The sequence below is a fragment of the Mustela nivalis genome (assembly GCF_964662115.1).
Source record: "Mustela nivalis genome assembly, chromosome: 10".
Classification (NCBI taxonomy): Eukaryota; Metazoa; Chordata; class Mammalia; order Carnivora; family Mustelidae; genus Mustela; species Mustela nivalis.
The window spans coordinates 15,793,438-15,808,698 of record NC_139029.1 but is presented as its reverse complement, the minus strand read 5'-3'; the positions used below and the strand labels follow the sequence as shown (position 1 = coordinate 15,808,698).

Genomic DNA, 15,261 nt, shown 5'->3' with positions numbered 1-15,261 from the left:
TAGGACACTCCTACCCATTAAAATCACAATCCATTCACTGGACATAAATAAAAGCCCACACTGCTTTGTAATTTTCCCTCTAAATATGACAGAGAACCGCAAAAGCTATCCTTCTGAACATTTGTGTGTTTTCCTCACCTTGGGGGATTGGCTTCCAATTCTTGAAGTTTTTCTTCTAGCTTTCCTTGTGTTTCAGCTAATTCGTCATATTCCTGGTAAAATTAAGAGAACTGGGTTGATCTTAATGGGTCAGAGACGAATCTCGTTTATACCTCAAAGTGTAAGGTCTGGACCACCTCCCTGTCCAGGTCACCTCTGCGGTGTGCCTCGGCTTAAGGCTGGATCAGGGCTCAGGGATGGTGGTTCTTGGAGACCAGTTACAATGTGAGCCCGGAATGAAGGCAGGATGCAGCGGAGGGAGAGGGCGTGCAGGAGGAGATAAAGGAAGACTAGCTCACTAGTGCGCTACAAAGAAAGAGTGAAAAAGACCAGCAACTACGACTTCCTGTGCATTTCCCATGTCCCTAGCACAGGATAAAGCATTTTAGATCTCTTACAAAGGAAAAGTATTAACACTGTCTCACATAGGAGATGATTATGGAATCTAAGATCCCACGGCTGAGAGATACTAAGGGATTTCGACCAGAGAGTTCCAATATCAAATGACTGCAGTCTATGTTACTACTCTAAGCTGACAGGGACAAACTATGACAGGGAGCTACACTGAGATGTAAGTAAGTTAAAGCACAAGACTGTGAAAACAAGGAGAAATTCTGCAGAAAAAGCAGATCTCAAACCACACTAACCCATTCAGTCCCCTTGGTTCCCGTGTATTAAATCCTCTTCTTCCTACCACAGGCACCCGTGATTGGTTAGTGGCTCTCCCTTTTCCAAAGCTTCCCAGATCTATACTCTTTCTTAGGATTCCAAGGAAAACCGTCCAGGCAAATATGAATACCCCACCTTGCACAGAGCAGTCAGATCTCTGTGTTTGCTTTTCACTAAGAACTCGGCAGTGATATCTCTGGGTGGCTTGACCTCAGATGCTTCTTTGTATTGCTGATGGAGTTCTTTAATTTTCTCTTTCAAATTTACCATCTAAGAGGGAAAAAGACATATTTACCATTTCAGATAGTGATGTAAGCCATCTCCAAATCACATGTGTCGGTTCCCCCTAAACTGCTAGTATACCTAAACAGGATACAACGCGAGGTCCTTGAAACTCCTCAGTACCTCTTCTACATCATGACATTTTAGAATAGGAAAAAAATCCTATACAGTTCAACACACAGGAATCACACCATTATCAGAGAAGTAAGATCATCTCTGCCTTCTAAAACAGAGAACCAGGAGTGTTCCATTAATTTAAAAATGTGTATGTATATGCATATATATATATATATATATATATATATATATATAAATAAATCAAATTCCAGGACAAAGCACCACTTATTGTTCTGGGGAACAAATGGTCATGATTTGTTTTCTAAATTATGTAAAGGCTATACCACCACACAGAACCTTCCAGAGCCATTCCTAATGTTAGCCCCTCAGCTTTCTGGCGGTACTGGGCCCCACAGCTATCCTGCCAGCTGGCTGTCCTCCAGCCTCTGCTCAATTCACACGTGCCACACACAGTCCATGAAGAAGGTGGGCACAGACCTCTTCTCACTGGACAGGAGGAAGAAACAAAGCCCAGTGAGAGAGTGAGGCAAGAGTGTGGTCACAAGATGCACCCAGATTTTGCATTAAAAAGCTCCTCGCAAGGGCCATCCCACTTCATGTTTTCTCCCTAAGCTGACACTACATTCGCAGCTGGCAGGATCAGGAGAGAACCAAGTGGTTTCCCAGTCTGGAACCAGGCCTCTGCGAAGTGGTGGGAAGAAGAGCCCTCAGCAGACACACCACTGAGGACTATCCCCATAACTGGCACCTCAAGCGAAGTAATTATGGCAATGAATTATGGTCCTGGATGCAGACTCGTCATCCTCCTCAGTGGGAATTCGACCCCGGCACGGCTGATCTGCCTCTCATCACAGAAGCCAGCAGAGGGCACTGGGCTAGCTTTGCCAAAGGGAACCTGACAGGAAAGATCTACTTCCCCTGGCAACAACTTGCCAATAATACCATACTGAAAGACGGACAGATAAAACCATGTCTTTTATTAGTCACTTTTTTTTTTTTTTTAAGAATAATGACTCCCAGCTGCATGGACCTTCTCTCCCCGCAGAGGGAAAAAAACAAAACTGGAAAATTTCTCAAGCCCCCCCAACCTGCACTAATACATCTTGAGCTATGAAGAAAATATAAAACCTCACCTTATTAAGAAGTTCTTTCAACTCCTCTTGAGTCTTTACTATCTTCTTCCAATGCTCAATTTGTTCATCTTTGACATGCTTTTCTTGTAACCTAAAATTGGGAGACAATAAATACGACCTGGGCACACAGCCAGCTTTGCAGCCCAAGACAGGAACGCATCAAAAACATTCAAGGACATCAAAGCCCATTGAAATTTCTAATACTTTGGAATGAGAAAGATGGCAGGTGGCAAATTATTTTCTTGGCTATATAGTTCAATGCCATAAAAGCTGTGAATTTTAGAACTGAGAGGGGTCTTAAGGATCATTTTAAAAAATGGTTTAACTTCGAGAGTTCATTAATTCACATAAAAATATGTGAAAACTAGCTCAAATAAGGCTTGCTGAAAACATCAAAGCATAAACAGCAAATCTCTAAGTAGAATTCGCTATACAATAAGCAGTATCAAAATACTTACTGAATGACGACTTCCAGTGCCTGGCCAAGGGACACAGGCTTATTATTGAGGACATTGAAGTCTAGCTGATGACTAAGGTAAGATGTAGCTTCTAGCAACCGGTTAAACTCTTGCTCTACCATTTCATCTTTTTCTTTAGGAACCTGAAAATCCGAAGTATAGCAGAGTTGGTCCTTATAATAAGACTGAACATAATCATCCATGAAAACACAAATGCTCCACAGTTTCAAAGGTCAAAATATGCACCTCAAAGGGGGAACCTTTGAGGACAATGATGCCAACTTTCTTTTCTATGAAGTGGTCAACTCCATTGAATGAGGTATGAAATGTTTGGTCCTGATATTTTCTATGCTCCCAATTTTGGCCTCCGAGCTGGCACTCCACCTCTATTAATGGCCACAGGATTCACACTGGTGCTAGCTAGTGCTAACTGAAATCACATGGGGCACAAGGTGTCCTGGCGCTGACATGCACTGAGAGAAGCTGGGCCGACATGCAAACGACACACTGGAAAAGTCTCAAGGAACAAAAACTATGTCAACACACCTGAGGACCTTCCAGAAAAAAGGGCAGGATGTAAAAATAAGAAGCCCAAGTATTGCCTTTCCCTCAAGATGAATTTTGGGTGGGAGTAGGAAGAGAGAAGTGAAACTCACGACGATGAGTAAGAACACAATAGCACCTTCATGCTTCTGCAGAGTAACAGCACCAATTAAGTTCAGAGCTGAATGTCCGAAGTGCTGAGACTATGCGTGACTGAGGTACCAGGTCTGGCTCATTACTGTGCAGGAAGAGAGCAGACTGCAAAGCAGATCATCAAGCTGCAAGATCACATTCCTAGTCCCTGCTGTGCCCCTGCTTGTTGATACCATCAGCTGGTTGACACAAATCCCTCTGCTATTGTTTAATTCAGTCCTAAAGGAAACTGCATCTGCAATTTTATTGCCGAATTCACAGCAGTAGCAAGAAGGAAAAGGCAAATCCAAAGCAAGTATGTCTAAAGCAAGCATCTCTTGCTAGAATAAACTGGGCATCAACTGGGAAATGGGATTCAAAATATGGAATTTCACTTTACAGCCAACCCAAAATTGGTAATAAGAAGACAGCATTAAAGAACATTCTAATAAACACTAAGGCCAAGGAGGAGTGATGTTTTACAATCAGGGGTAACTTGTGGATGAGATCACCACAGTAAGATTCTACCTCTCCTTTGAAATGCCTGCGTTTTTGCCCTTTGCAATTAAACAGACAACTTTTAAGGACCTAGTCTCTGCCCCTTCACTGAGGGGTCACATGAGTATCTCTACATGATGAGCCATGGTGTGGCAAAAGAATATGGTAAGAAGTATAATCTGCACCCAAAAAAGAAAGGGAAAAGAACTGCAACTCTCTTTTGGAACTGTAAATACGACACCATAACTGACCCAAACAGAATCACATTCTAAAGCATCAAATTCTAAAAGGCCAAAGATGGGAGCGATTAGGAAATCTTTATGAATTAGAGAATCCCCCTTGGCCTAAGAAATATAAATCCCTCAGAATCTTCTGGTTGAGAAATAAGGCAGAGAATCGGTCTTGGGATACTTGGTGCACTTTCTATACGAGTGGTACCTGAGACTTGGTGGATCAAACACATCTGACCTACCCATTCAGCTCCATGGCCAAAGGAAGGAGGTCCTGGTGACATCCCTAATTGTGCTGATTACACAGCTATCACAGCTGATGGAAGAGACCCTTCTGTCAGGAATTTCATTTACTTTCTTGTCAGCTGCTTTTCCTCACTGATGTGATGGGTCATATGCAGAGCAGCTCACAGCAATGCTGAAATTTTGCTCAGTGTGATTCCTGCAATGATGTTACCAAAGATGGTTCCAGAAACTCCAAATTTGGTGTTTCTTTTAAAAAGGAAACAATTGCATTTTTAACGTGAGAGCTATACAGTTATGAGATCTGAACTGATCCCAGATGCAGTGTGCATGACTGCTTTTCCTGGAGTATAAATAGTGATATTTCTATGTGTGGCTTCAAAAAAGCCTAGCAAGAGGATGCTACAGAAGCAAGAGGGACCAGATCACATGCGCCTCTGCAATAGGGCAGAATGTGCCAATACACAGTGTGCAAATGGTACAGATTAAAGCTCTCCCAGTGTCAACCGGATGACTTGCTTCAGACAAGCTTTAATCTTTGTAGCTAGGGTGACAGTCACATAGGGAAGTTCATACTGAAAAAGTACGCAGCGCTCAGGCTCAGTAACTGGGGTCCAGGGTGTGTGGTAGAGAAACATTTAAAGGGACACTGTCAAGGTTAGAGGGACCAAATTTGACCGTTTGTTTCTTCCCTCTGTTTGCTGAGCAGCCCACTTGATTCGTAACACTTTCCCCTTTAGTCCACCCACACCCCACCCCACAAAAAACCTTTTTACATGCGCTTTCAATGACAAAAACTCAAATGGCACAGCCCAACATATAGGCGCAACTCTACAACAACAAACCAGTGTGAATGTATGATGGAGAGGATCTTTGGAAGGGAAAGATCTAAGTTTCAAGCTTTTAATGGGTTATTGTAAACAGTGAAGAAAATGATTTGAAAAATTATAAAAAAAAAATACCTTGACAGTGTCCTTTTAACCAGTGCAGCAGAGAGAGAAATAAACTGTAAATAACAGCCCAACAGCCACGTCAAATTTAGTTTCGTATGACAGCAGTAAAATCAAGGCTTTAAACACACAGCATGACAGAAGCATTCTGTTAGCTCGGAAGCTGCAACCACCAGAGAAACAAGGAACAAACTGTATAGAAACCGAAATGGGAAAGTCAAGGCACAGAAATGGGCAAAAGAAAGGCAGTTTGCAGGGTGGGGTGTGAGGGTGGTAAAGGGAGATGGTGTTGGAAAGCAGTGAGGAATAAAGCAAAACTCAAGAGAAAAGGAAAAACACAGAACAGTAACAGGAACAACAACAACAACAAACAAAAACCAAACAAAAAGATGACTGCTCATCTGACAGACACCAGGACGGCAGGCTGCTCTGGTGACTGGAGACTCCACTCTCCAGAACACGAGAGAAGAGTACTGAGGCCACACCCATTTTCCACCTAGGTAAGCAGATTTTAGGACTGCTGCCAAAGAGCCCAGGGGTAGCTTTCAAACCTGGATTTTAATCCCATTAACTTCAGAATCCCACTTTGAAATGAAAATATTTGGAAAATAGCAAATAGTTGTCTGCTAGGAAACCAACACTGGGGAAAAAACCAAAATATATTTTTGGTATTTTTAAATCTTGAATCTGTTTCTAAAATTAAGCTAGCCAGGTATGCTCTATTTGACTTACTCACACAGTAAAAACAAGTTTAGCAACTGACTAGCCCCTGCGCACTTCTTAAGTACCTGTTTCAGGTCACTGCCCTCCCCTTGGTGAGAACCCCTCAACTGTTAGTTCCATAAATAATTACGGAAAGGAGCCGAAATATTGGCAATCTTTAAACACAAGCCGCAATAATTTTCACTTTTACCTGACTATTCTATGCGAGCTTCTCAAACGGCATCCTGAGAAAGGAATTCAGCAAATGACTACTGGGGCTAACCAGCAGGTCTGCTGGCAGCTGGGTTTCTATGGCGTACTGAGAACAGAACAGCAAACTAAGAAGGGAAAGTATCTTTAATGTTGTTCTCTAGCAAAGACTCACAAAAAGGATATCACTGAAACAGACCTTTTTTGAAACAAATTTTGATTATGACTTTTCAGAGCCATTTATTTCTCTATGAAAGACTCCGAACAGTTGCTTCAAACTAAGAATCTGGCATGTCCCACTGCTCTAAACAGGTACAATGCTAAGTGCTCTGGTCCTGTAGAGAAGACATGGAACATCCCTGAGAACGGGCGGGGAACAGCAGCCTGGGTATGTAGCCCGCGCAGAATAAATTTAGGGAGAGCCAAGTGATTTTCTGGACAGGGTCCTAATCCTACAGGAAGTCATCTCAGAGGAAGGACAGCTCTCCTCAGTTCTACCTCTGGTTACATTCTATCATCACAAACCCTTTAAGTCTTCAAAACCCTGTCCATTTCTCTTGCTTCCAGTGTGCATAAGCTCTCCAGCAGCACAGCAAAAGGGAGTTAGGTGCAGCTAGGTTCCGGGCACCCAAAGGCTGGAAATTTAGCCAGAGAAAGCCTCAGGAAGCGTTATGCAATGAAAAACAGCTGTAATGGCCAAATCTGGCCAACAGAAGCTACAATAAATCTATCTCTCCCCCTCCCATGCACTTCTAGAATTATGATAAAACGAAAGATTAAGATTAGTTCCTTTGGGGGGTGCCTGGGTAGCTCAGTTGTTAAGCGTCTGCCTTCAGCTCAGGTCATCTGCCTGCCACTCCCCCTGCTTGTGTGCTTTCTATCTCTGTCAAATAAATAAGTAAAATCTTTAAAAAAAAAAAAAAAAGTTTAGTTCCTTTGGTAAAACCTGGAAGAAAAATTTACATCGGAAGTCTCTGATTCAGATTCTCAAATAAAGGAAATGAGATAGGCGATTATCCTTAAAGGCAGAAAAAGGACAACAGGTATATCCTTAATCCAAATAAAATTCATTGTGACTTCATAAATGGAGACAGTTGTCCACCCCCACTTTCTCATTTCATTAGAATCTTTTAGGGGATATAAATAACAGAGTTCTCTAAAGCAGTAACTATGCTGAGTGGAGACAGCACACGCATGTCCAAGGAGTTCACTCTAGCAGTTTCTAGCGCACAGCAGAGGTGCTCTGTAAATTCTTATGAATGAATAAATTAGTAAAGTTTAGAAAAGCAAAGTCAGCATTATAATTATATTTGAAAGTAAAGTACTATTTTGCAACTTTAGGAACACAGAAGTCACAGTATTTTTACATTGATAAAAAGCAGGGATTGGAAGATTTTAAAAGGTAGAGAAAAACAACCTTTAAAATACCAAAACTCGGGGTGCCTGGGTGGCTCAGTAGGTTAAGCTTCTGCCTTTGGTTCAGGTCATAATCTCAGGGTCCTGGGATGAAGCCTCACATCTGCGGGAGGGGGGTCCCTATTCAGCGGGGCGTCTGCTTCTCCCTCTCCCTCCCCCTCCACAGCTCATACACTCGCACTCAAATAAATAAAATCTTAAAAAACAACAACAACAACAACAAAAAAACCACCAAAACTGTTTCCACAAAAGAATAGGAAAATGGAAAGGGCCAGCAGGCCTGTGTCAAAGTGTAACTAACCTAAGCGTCACTCCATATGAGTGCAAATGACAACCTGTTGAACTGAGGTAGGTATGGAGTGTACCCATTAACGGCCTTCGTAAAAGGCCGATTACTTGAAAGGCACTCTTTACCTTTCAAGTGTTTTTCTTCCTCATAACAGATGAGCTATTCCCAAGAAGAAAATCAAGATCTGTTTTCTCCAAGTTGTTACTGAGTCTTTGTGCCTCATGTGGTAAAAAAACAAAACAAAGACTACAAAAAAACCCAAAAAACAAAAAACCCAACTCCCTCCCCAAAATGGAGACCAGAGATTTTATAATGCAAAATACTACAGGACTGAAGTAATTTGATTAAGATGCTGTTTCATTACTCAAAAAAGCCAAAACAAAACTAGAATTTAAAGCCCCCGAGTTACTAGCTGTCTAGGAGATACGCTGAAACATTTACCCCATCTCCCCGCCAATCCATTTTTCAGCCTCCTCACTGATGACTCCCAAAATAGTCCTGAAATATGAATTACCCTATTTCCCAACTATCTCCATTTCCAGTTAAAGCTGATCACTGCAGAGTTCAGAGTATAACTCCAGCAGGTCAGTCTGAGGGCAGCTGCTGTGTTAGCTCTGCTTTTACAGGTTTAGAAGATAACCTCTATTTATAGGGACATCCTATATTAGAACCAAATAAGAAAGCCCTTGTTCTAGTCATCTGGAGCCATAAAAGCACCTTCTGTCAAAAGCAAACACAGAAGCTCAACATTCTACCTGCCAGCGCAGGGCTGGAGAATAAGGAAGGGAACTCATCCAGGGATTCTTTTGATTGTGTTTAAAACAATAACAAGGTAATAGAACAAAAATCACTTGCTGTGCAATTTTTCTGTGTGTACCAGCCAGATGACTAGGTTTGGTGACAGGTCCTAAAGACAGTATTACAAATGGTATTTGTCACTCTGGTTTAACTGCTGACTTTGTGCAGGATGAGGGAACTGATTTCTGTGTACTAACAACAGAACCATCGAATCACCCTCTTTTGCACCGAGGCCGTGCACAAAGAATGGAGGAAGACAATCCCATTTCATTCAACAGTTGATTAAAGCAAAATCAATGACTGAGTGAATGTCCACTCTGTGGGGACAGGGCGGGGGGCCGGGCTTATTGCCTCCTTAGAGTAACTATGAAAGAAAGCTCTTGGAGAAGGAGACTCAGCTGATGAAGTCACACAGGCAGCAGGATTGAATGCACTGACTCCAGTCCCCATCTTCTCTGAAATGTCACCAGATATGTAGCACAAGGGCCGGCACATCTCAGAGATACTGCAGGTCTGGTTCCAGAACACCGTAATAAAGTCAGTCAAATGGATTTTCTGGTTTTCCGGTGCATATAGAAGTTATGTTTACACTGTACTGTAGTCTAAGTGTGCAACAGTACTATGTCTAAAAAACAATGTACATGCCTGAAGTAAAGTAAAAAATGCTAACTATCAGCCAAGCTCTCAGTAAGTTGAATCACTGATGACGTATTACCATAATAAGTAATAATGAAAAAATCTGAAATATTGTGAGAATTAACAAAATGTGACACAGAGACACTAAGTGAGCAAATACTGTTGGAAAAATGGTGCTGAGAAACTTGGCTCTATGCAGGGCTGCCATAGATCTTTCATTTGTATAAAAAGGCAGGGACCAATTCCTGAAAAATGCAATAAAGCAAAGCACAATAAAACGTGTGTCTGGGGGCGCCTGGGTGGCTCAGTGGGTTAAGCCGCTGCCTTTGGCTCAGGTCATGATCTCAGGGTCCTGGGATCGAGTCCCGCATCGGGCTCTCTGCTCAGCGGGGAGCCTGCTTCCCTCTCTCTCTCTCTGGCTGCCTCTCTGTCTACTTGTGATTTCTCTCTGTCAAATTAATAAATAAAATCTTTTAAAAATAAATTAATTAATTTAAAAAAAACAAAAAAAACAAAAAACAAAAAACGTGTGTCTGTCAGGGAACCCAATCTGGGCTAGCAGGCAATGTATTCCAGGCTCTACAAATTACTGACTGGAGTGACCCTGTCTGAGCTTTAGATGCTTCCCCTGCGAAATCAGAGAATGAAGTAACTAACCTACATACTTAGTCCTCAGGTTTCCAAAGTCAAGAAACATATTTGTAATTATAAACAAAATTAATGGAACGGTAAGCTTTTAGTTCTTGTCCTATAAGCCAAAAGCCAATCTACTGGTTAAGAGTTGTCCATTTCTACTCTGAACTAGACTATAGAAACATTAACATGACTTCTTCTGTTTGATTAACTTAAGGTAAACAGAACTCAAAGCTGTGACAAATCTTCTCCTAAATTTGAGAGTGCTTGAAGAATCCTCCTCACCACTTGGCTATGGCACCAAATACAAACAAATTGACTTAGAGACCTCCTCTTGTAAAGATCAGAGTTGAGGGACAACTGCAAATTTCACCTGGAAAAATACTCCTGCGTATATAAAATGCTGAAAACCGCACACCACCTCAACAGAGGTTTCCTACAGTGCTACTCAAAGGGCTGGTCCTGGTGAGAGGAGCTTATGACAGATAATAACTGGAGCATCACTTCTTTTACTCAAGTCTTGCTATGCATCCCCACTTCCCCAAGTCATCATTTGAACTAGCCATGATTGATGATGTAGTTAATTTTACATTCTGGCACAAACTATGTATTTATCTCATCCCGTACTGGTAACCAGCAGTTAGTTCATGAATTAGCAGCTGGTTGCGGGCTACACTTGAGATTACTGGTACATTATTTAGAAACAAACGTTTTAAAAATGTGTTAAAAGTTCCTCTAATACCAAGAAAGGAAGAGACAATTCCTCTGGATATTTCTATTAGAAAAGAACTTTTTACTGTTAGACTAAATAAACCTGTTCTATATTCAGGAAAGTCTGAAGAAAAAGACAGTGTCTCAATGATCAGTGATATCCTTTGGCTTAGATTCCGTTACTTCTTGAGGACTACCGTAATACCCATTTCAGAGGCCTTGGACTACTGTAATACCCACTTCAGAGGCCTTGGACTACCGTAATACCCACTTCAGAGGCCTTGCTCCAGTGCAGTTCTGTACAGTTCCGCCTGCCTACCTGAAACACCCATCTGGTCACGTTACTTCTCTTGCTCTCAACCCTCTGAGGTCCCAGCCTACACGTCAGCCCAGTGAGCAACATCCTTCGCCCTCCACAGCAGTCTGCATCTCAGTCCCACCACTCTGATCCCACGCTCCTTCACAGACTTCTCTCAAGTCTGAAACCTTCCTCCACAACCACATTAAGTCTTAGGCCACCTTCACAAATGCTCTTGCCCTCCAAATCTCTCCTTGCTCTTGCCCCTCCCACTTTCAGAGACCTTGACTCTTTCTCTCTCCCTGGCCCCACTGGTTCTTCCAATGCAATTTATCCTTTTATCTAACCCTCAGCAAATCTGCCTTGTGTTCTGGTATATGGATGAGTAGTAGGTTTCTGGTTGGGATGTTTTTTTTAGGGTAGGGGGTGTACCACAGAATTTAATGATCCCGTAATTCCTGACCTTCTTGGGTTCATAAGATATCTAGAGTCACTAGAATTTAAGACCCTTGAGAGCAGGGAATACATAGTTATTGCTGAGAACAATGCCTATATTTTAGCACATATTTAATAAATACCTGCTGGTTGACTGTGATTTGCTTTAAAATACTCCAGACCAAAAACACCTCAAAGGGACTGAATAGATGCAACAAGACTAGAATAAATCAAAGTCCATTATTACACTATTCTTTCTACTTTTGTATAGATTTAAAAATTTCCATAATAAAAAGTTGGGAAAAAATTATCTATGTATAAGTCCCACTAGACTGGGGGTCTCCTATGGCAGGGACTATCTTATTCATCTCTATAGCCTTTACAGATCTTTGCAGAGTAACAAAAGTTTATTGAATTGTTGAGTTAAGCTCTACTTCTTCCTTTTTCTCTTGTTCATTCTATTTTGTTTACTCTGACAGAAGGATGTCCCACCCCCAAAGCAAGCCCTGGGAGGAATTTGAATCCAGAACGGGGAGGATAAGAGCCAAAACATTCCCTTAAGCCTGTCCTCCTCTGGTATGAACCCCACAAATTCTAAGGGCTTTAGTGAGGATGTCCATTGGACATAGCAGACTAAATTCAAGAGCTGGGATCTTACCACTTTTAGCAATAATAGCTAAACTGTCATATGCATCTTGAATCTTCCCTTCCTCAAAATACAAAGATGGTAATATGTTTATATCCTGAGAATGGTCAACTTGCTCATTCCTGATAGGGGGAGGTTGGTAAAATTCTGAATATGACCTTTTGAATTGCACCCAACCCCCCAAAATTAGGACTGACTTGCATAGTCTAAGCCTCTCAACATAGCTGTTGCTAAACTTACTCTCCCACAGCAAACATCACTGCCATGCTACTGCCTACTAAGTGTGGGAAACTTCTCTGCCTCCGGTCAACAAATACTTTCATCTACCTAAACATCTGGGTTCAGTATTATCATCTGGCTATTAGCTCATCAAAATCTTGAACCTACACACACAAAACTGAAGTCATAAAGAGCACACAGAGCTAAAGCACAGGATGGGAAGCACAATACAAAGAAATGAAGAATCAGGTGTCAATTCCACAGGTCTCTTCGAGTAGGCAGCCGCAGCCAAATATTTAAAAAAAAAAAAAAAAATCAACTGTCTAAATAGCCTTCATTAAGTGTCTAAAGATAAATGCCTAAACAGGCATTAAATTTGTATATATGCAATAATAATCTCTTCACATAATTTCTACCCTCAGTTCTTACTGATATGTGTATATATTCATCCACATATTTCCCCCAAATTGCTGTTTCAACTGAACCAAAGAAATTTTGAAAAGTTCTGTTTGTCCTCAACTTACAGCTTGTCCATTGGCTTCATAAAGTGGGCATTTTTGCTTGATCTTGGCCAATTCCATATTTACTTGTTTGCTGACCACAGCCATGGGATTCCCTCCTAAAAAAAAACTCAAACTATTAAATTCAACATATCTATGAAAAGAGAACACATCAAAGCAAAAATATATTTTTTTAATTTTTAATTTTTTATAAACATATATTTTTATCCCCAGGGGTACAGGTCTGTGAATTGCCAGGTTTACACACTTCACAGCACTCACCAAAGCACATACCCTCCCCAATGTCCATAACCCCACCCCCCTTCTCCCAACCCCCAAAGCAAAAATATTTTTACTCAAAATTTAAAATACTCAAAGCTTAGGATATGTGAATTATAGGTAAAAAAATGCTTAGTAAAATAATATGTAATATATGAAATATGTAAGATAAGCATAAAGAAGCAAAAAATTACCTATAACCCCACATGTTAACATTTTATTATAGATTCTAGGGGCACATGGGTGACTCAGTCAGTTGGGCATCTGCCTTTGGCTAGGGTCATAAGCCCAGGGGTCCTGGGACTGACCCCCATGTTGGGATTCCTGCTCAGTGGGGAGCCTGCTTCTCCTCCTCCCCGCTCATGCTTTTCTTGTTATCTCGCTCGCTCTCAAATCAATCTTAAAAAACAAAACATTTTATCATAGATCCTTCTAGATTTTACAGGCATAAAATTATAGACAGACAGACACACACACACACACACACAAAAGGATCATAGCGCATGTATTGTCTTGTCATCTTTTTTCAACTTAGCAATAAACCATGGCCATCATTTCATGTTAATATAAAGCTACACAATTTTTAGTGGCTGTATGGTTCTCTTTGTATAACAATATAATCACTGGAACCATAGGTTCTAATGTTTCGCTACATGCCATAGTTAAAAAGCTCCAGGGGCACCTGGGTGGCTCAGTTGGTAAGCGTCAGGCTCTTGGTTTCGGCTCAGGTAGTGGTCTCCAGGTTAAGAAATCAAGCCCGGCGATGAACTTTGTGCTCAACTCGGAGTCTGCCTAAGATTCTCTCTCCCCTCTGCGCCTCCCCATTTGTGCACGTGCAGGCATCCCTGCATGTGCTCTCAAACAAATAAATAAAATCTTTTAACATAAAATAAATAAAATTTAAAAATTAAAAGCTCCATACAGCATGGTCCACCTTGTCTATTTTCTAAGGATAATTTCCTAGAAGTCAAAACATTGTACAATTTAAGTTTTGCACATATTGATGTATCTTTTCAGGAAGACAGTATTTGTCAATTCACCTCTTACTAAGAACAGTATCTTAAACCAAATTATTTTAAAACCACACTGATGGCTTTAAAACATTAGCTTAATCACAATCTCATATAATGGCACAAAACGAAGGACTACTTACCAAGACCTGTCACTACCATAGCTCCAAGATCAGCTACATAGTTTCCTTTGCGAAATGTAGCAACTCGTCCACCCACTCGATCCTGTTTTTCAGAAATTAAATGGCTAAAATCATCAATTCTATTTTAACCATAAGAACCTGGCATGGTACCACCCCAGGCCTCTGTCTCTTATAATTTAAAAAGAAAAGTATAGTTTAGAGTATATTTGGTGTGCAGTGTGGGAACAACTATTTGAGGGAGTGGTAGGGTAATGAATGACACAGAATTAAGTGATAGGAGATAGGAAACAATTCGGCAACCAGACATATTTAGCCACAGGTACTATTATCTCTCTACTCAGCTGTCTCTAATACCATTTACTGTACAGGCTGAGCAAGGGCCACTCATATAGAAAATATCGGCTCATGAATTGCAACACTTAATGCCATCTTTCTATCACCATGTTCTGACTTTTGCCCCCATCCCCAAAGTCACCTGTGAATGACAGATGATTTCTTGACAAATGGTCCTCTAGTGCAGCCCCATGCCCAGGGGCCGAGTGTGTACAGAGCATAAACTTTTGATAGTATCTCTCATTCCTCAACCGGCCCAAGTTTATCTGTGCTGACTAGGGATTTTCAAATATGGGGAAAAATTACTGAGCTGTAGTGACACTTTAGTCATGGATATTTTGACACTACTCCAAATAAATGAAAGCAAAACAAAACTAAAAACCTGTAGATTAAGAGTCACATGGGTAGGGATCATAATGGTCCCATTATTCATTACTGTATTGCTAGTGCACAGAATAAGAGAACACACACGTTTCCTAAATTACCTACGAAATATTTTTAGCAAGATTATATTAAAAATTATTTTGATTTCCCATACTTTATTTGAAAAAATATTTTTAAAATTTACAATTTATAAAAAAGCAACTTAGAAGTACTGCACAAAACATTCTGAAAGCCTCTAAAAATT

At 40.9% G+C, this 15,261-nt stretch overlaps 2 protein-coding genes across 3 annotated transcripts in view; one reads left to right on the top strand and one right to left on the bottom strand.

Moving 5' to 3' along the window:
• Positions 1 to 15,261, bottom strand: part of KDM1A (lysine demethylase 1A) — a 58,947-nt gene that overhangs the window by 10,001 nt on the left and 33,685 nt on the right. For both annotated transcript variants that reach the window (XM_082684599.1, XM_082684600.1), the window contains 6 exons: positions 14,301 to 14,382; positions 12,893 to 12,987; positions 2,780 to 2,922; positions 2,322 to 2,412; positions 964 to 1,098; positions 139 to 212 (listed from right to left, as the gene is read on the bottom strand). In XM_082684599.1, coding sequence (XP_082540725.1) covers positions 139 to 212; positions 964 to 1,098; positions 2,322 to 2,412; positions 2,780 to 2,922; positions 12,893 to 12,987; positions 14,301 to 14,382 — 620 coding nt within the window. The remainder of the gene's footprint in view (positions 1 to 138; positions 213 to 963; positions 1,099 to 2,321; positions 2,413 to 2,779; positions 2,923 to 12,892; positions 12,988 to 14,300; positions 14,383 to 15,261) is intronic.
• The window catches only part of HTR1D (5-hydroxytryptamine receptor 1D), a 181,662-nt gene that overhangs the window by 150,042 nt on the left and 16,359 nt on the right, over positions 1 to 15,261 (top strand). The gene's annotated exons all lie outside the window — the stretch shown is intronic.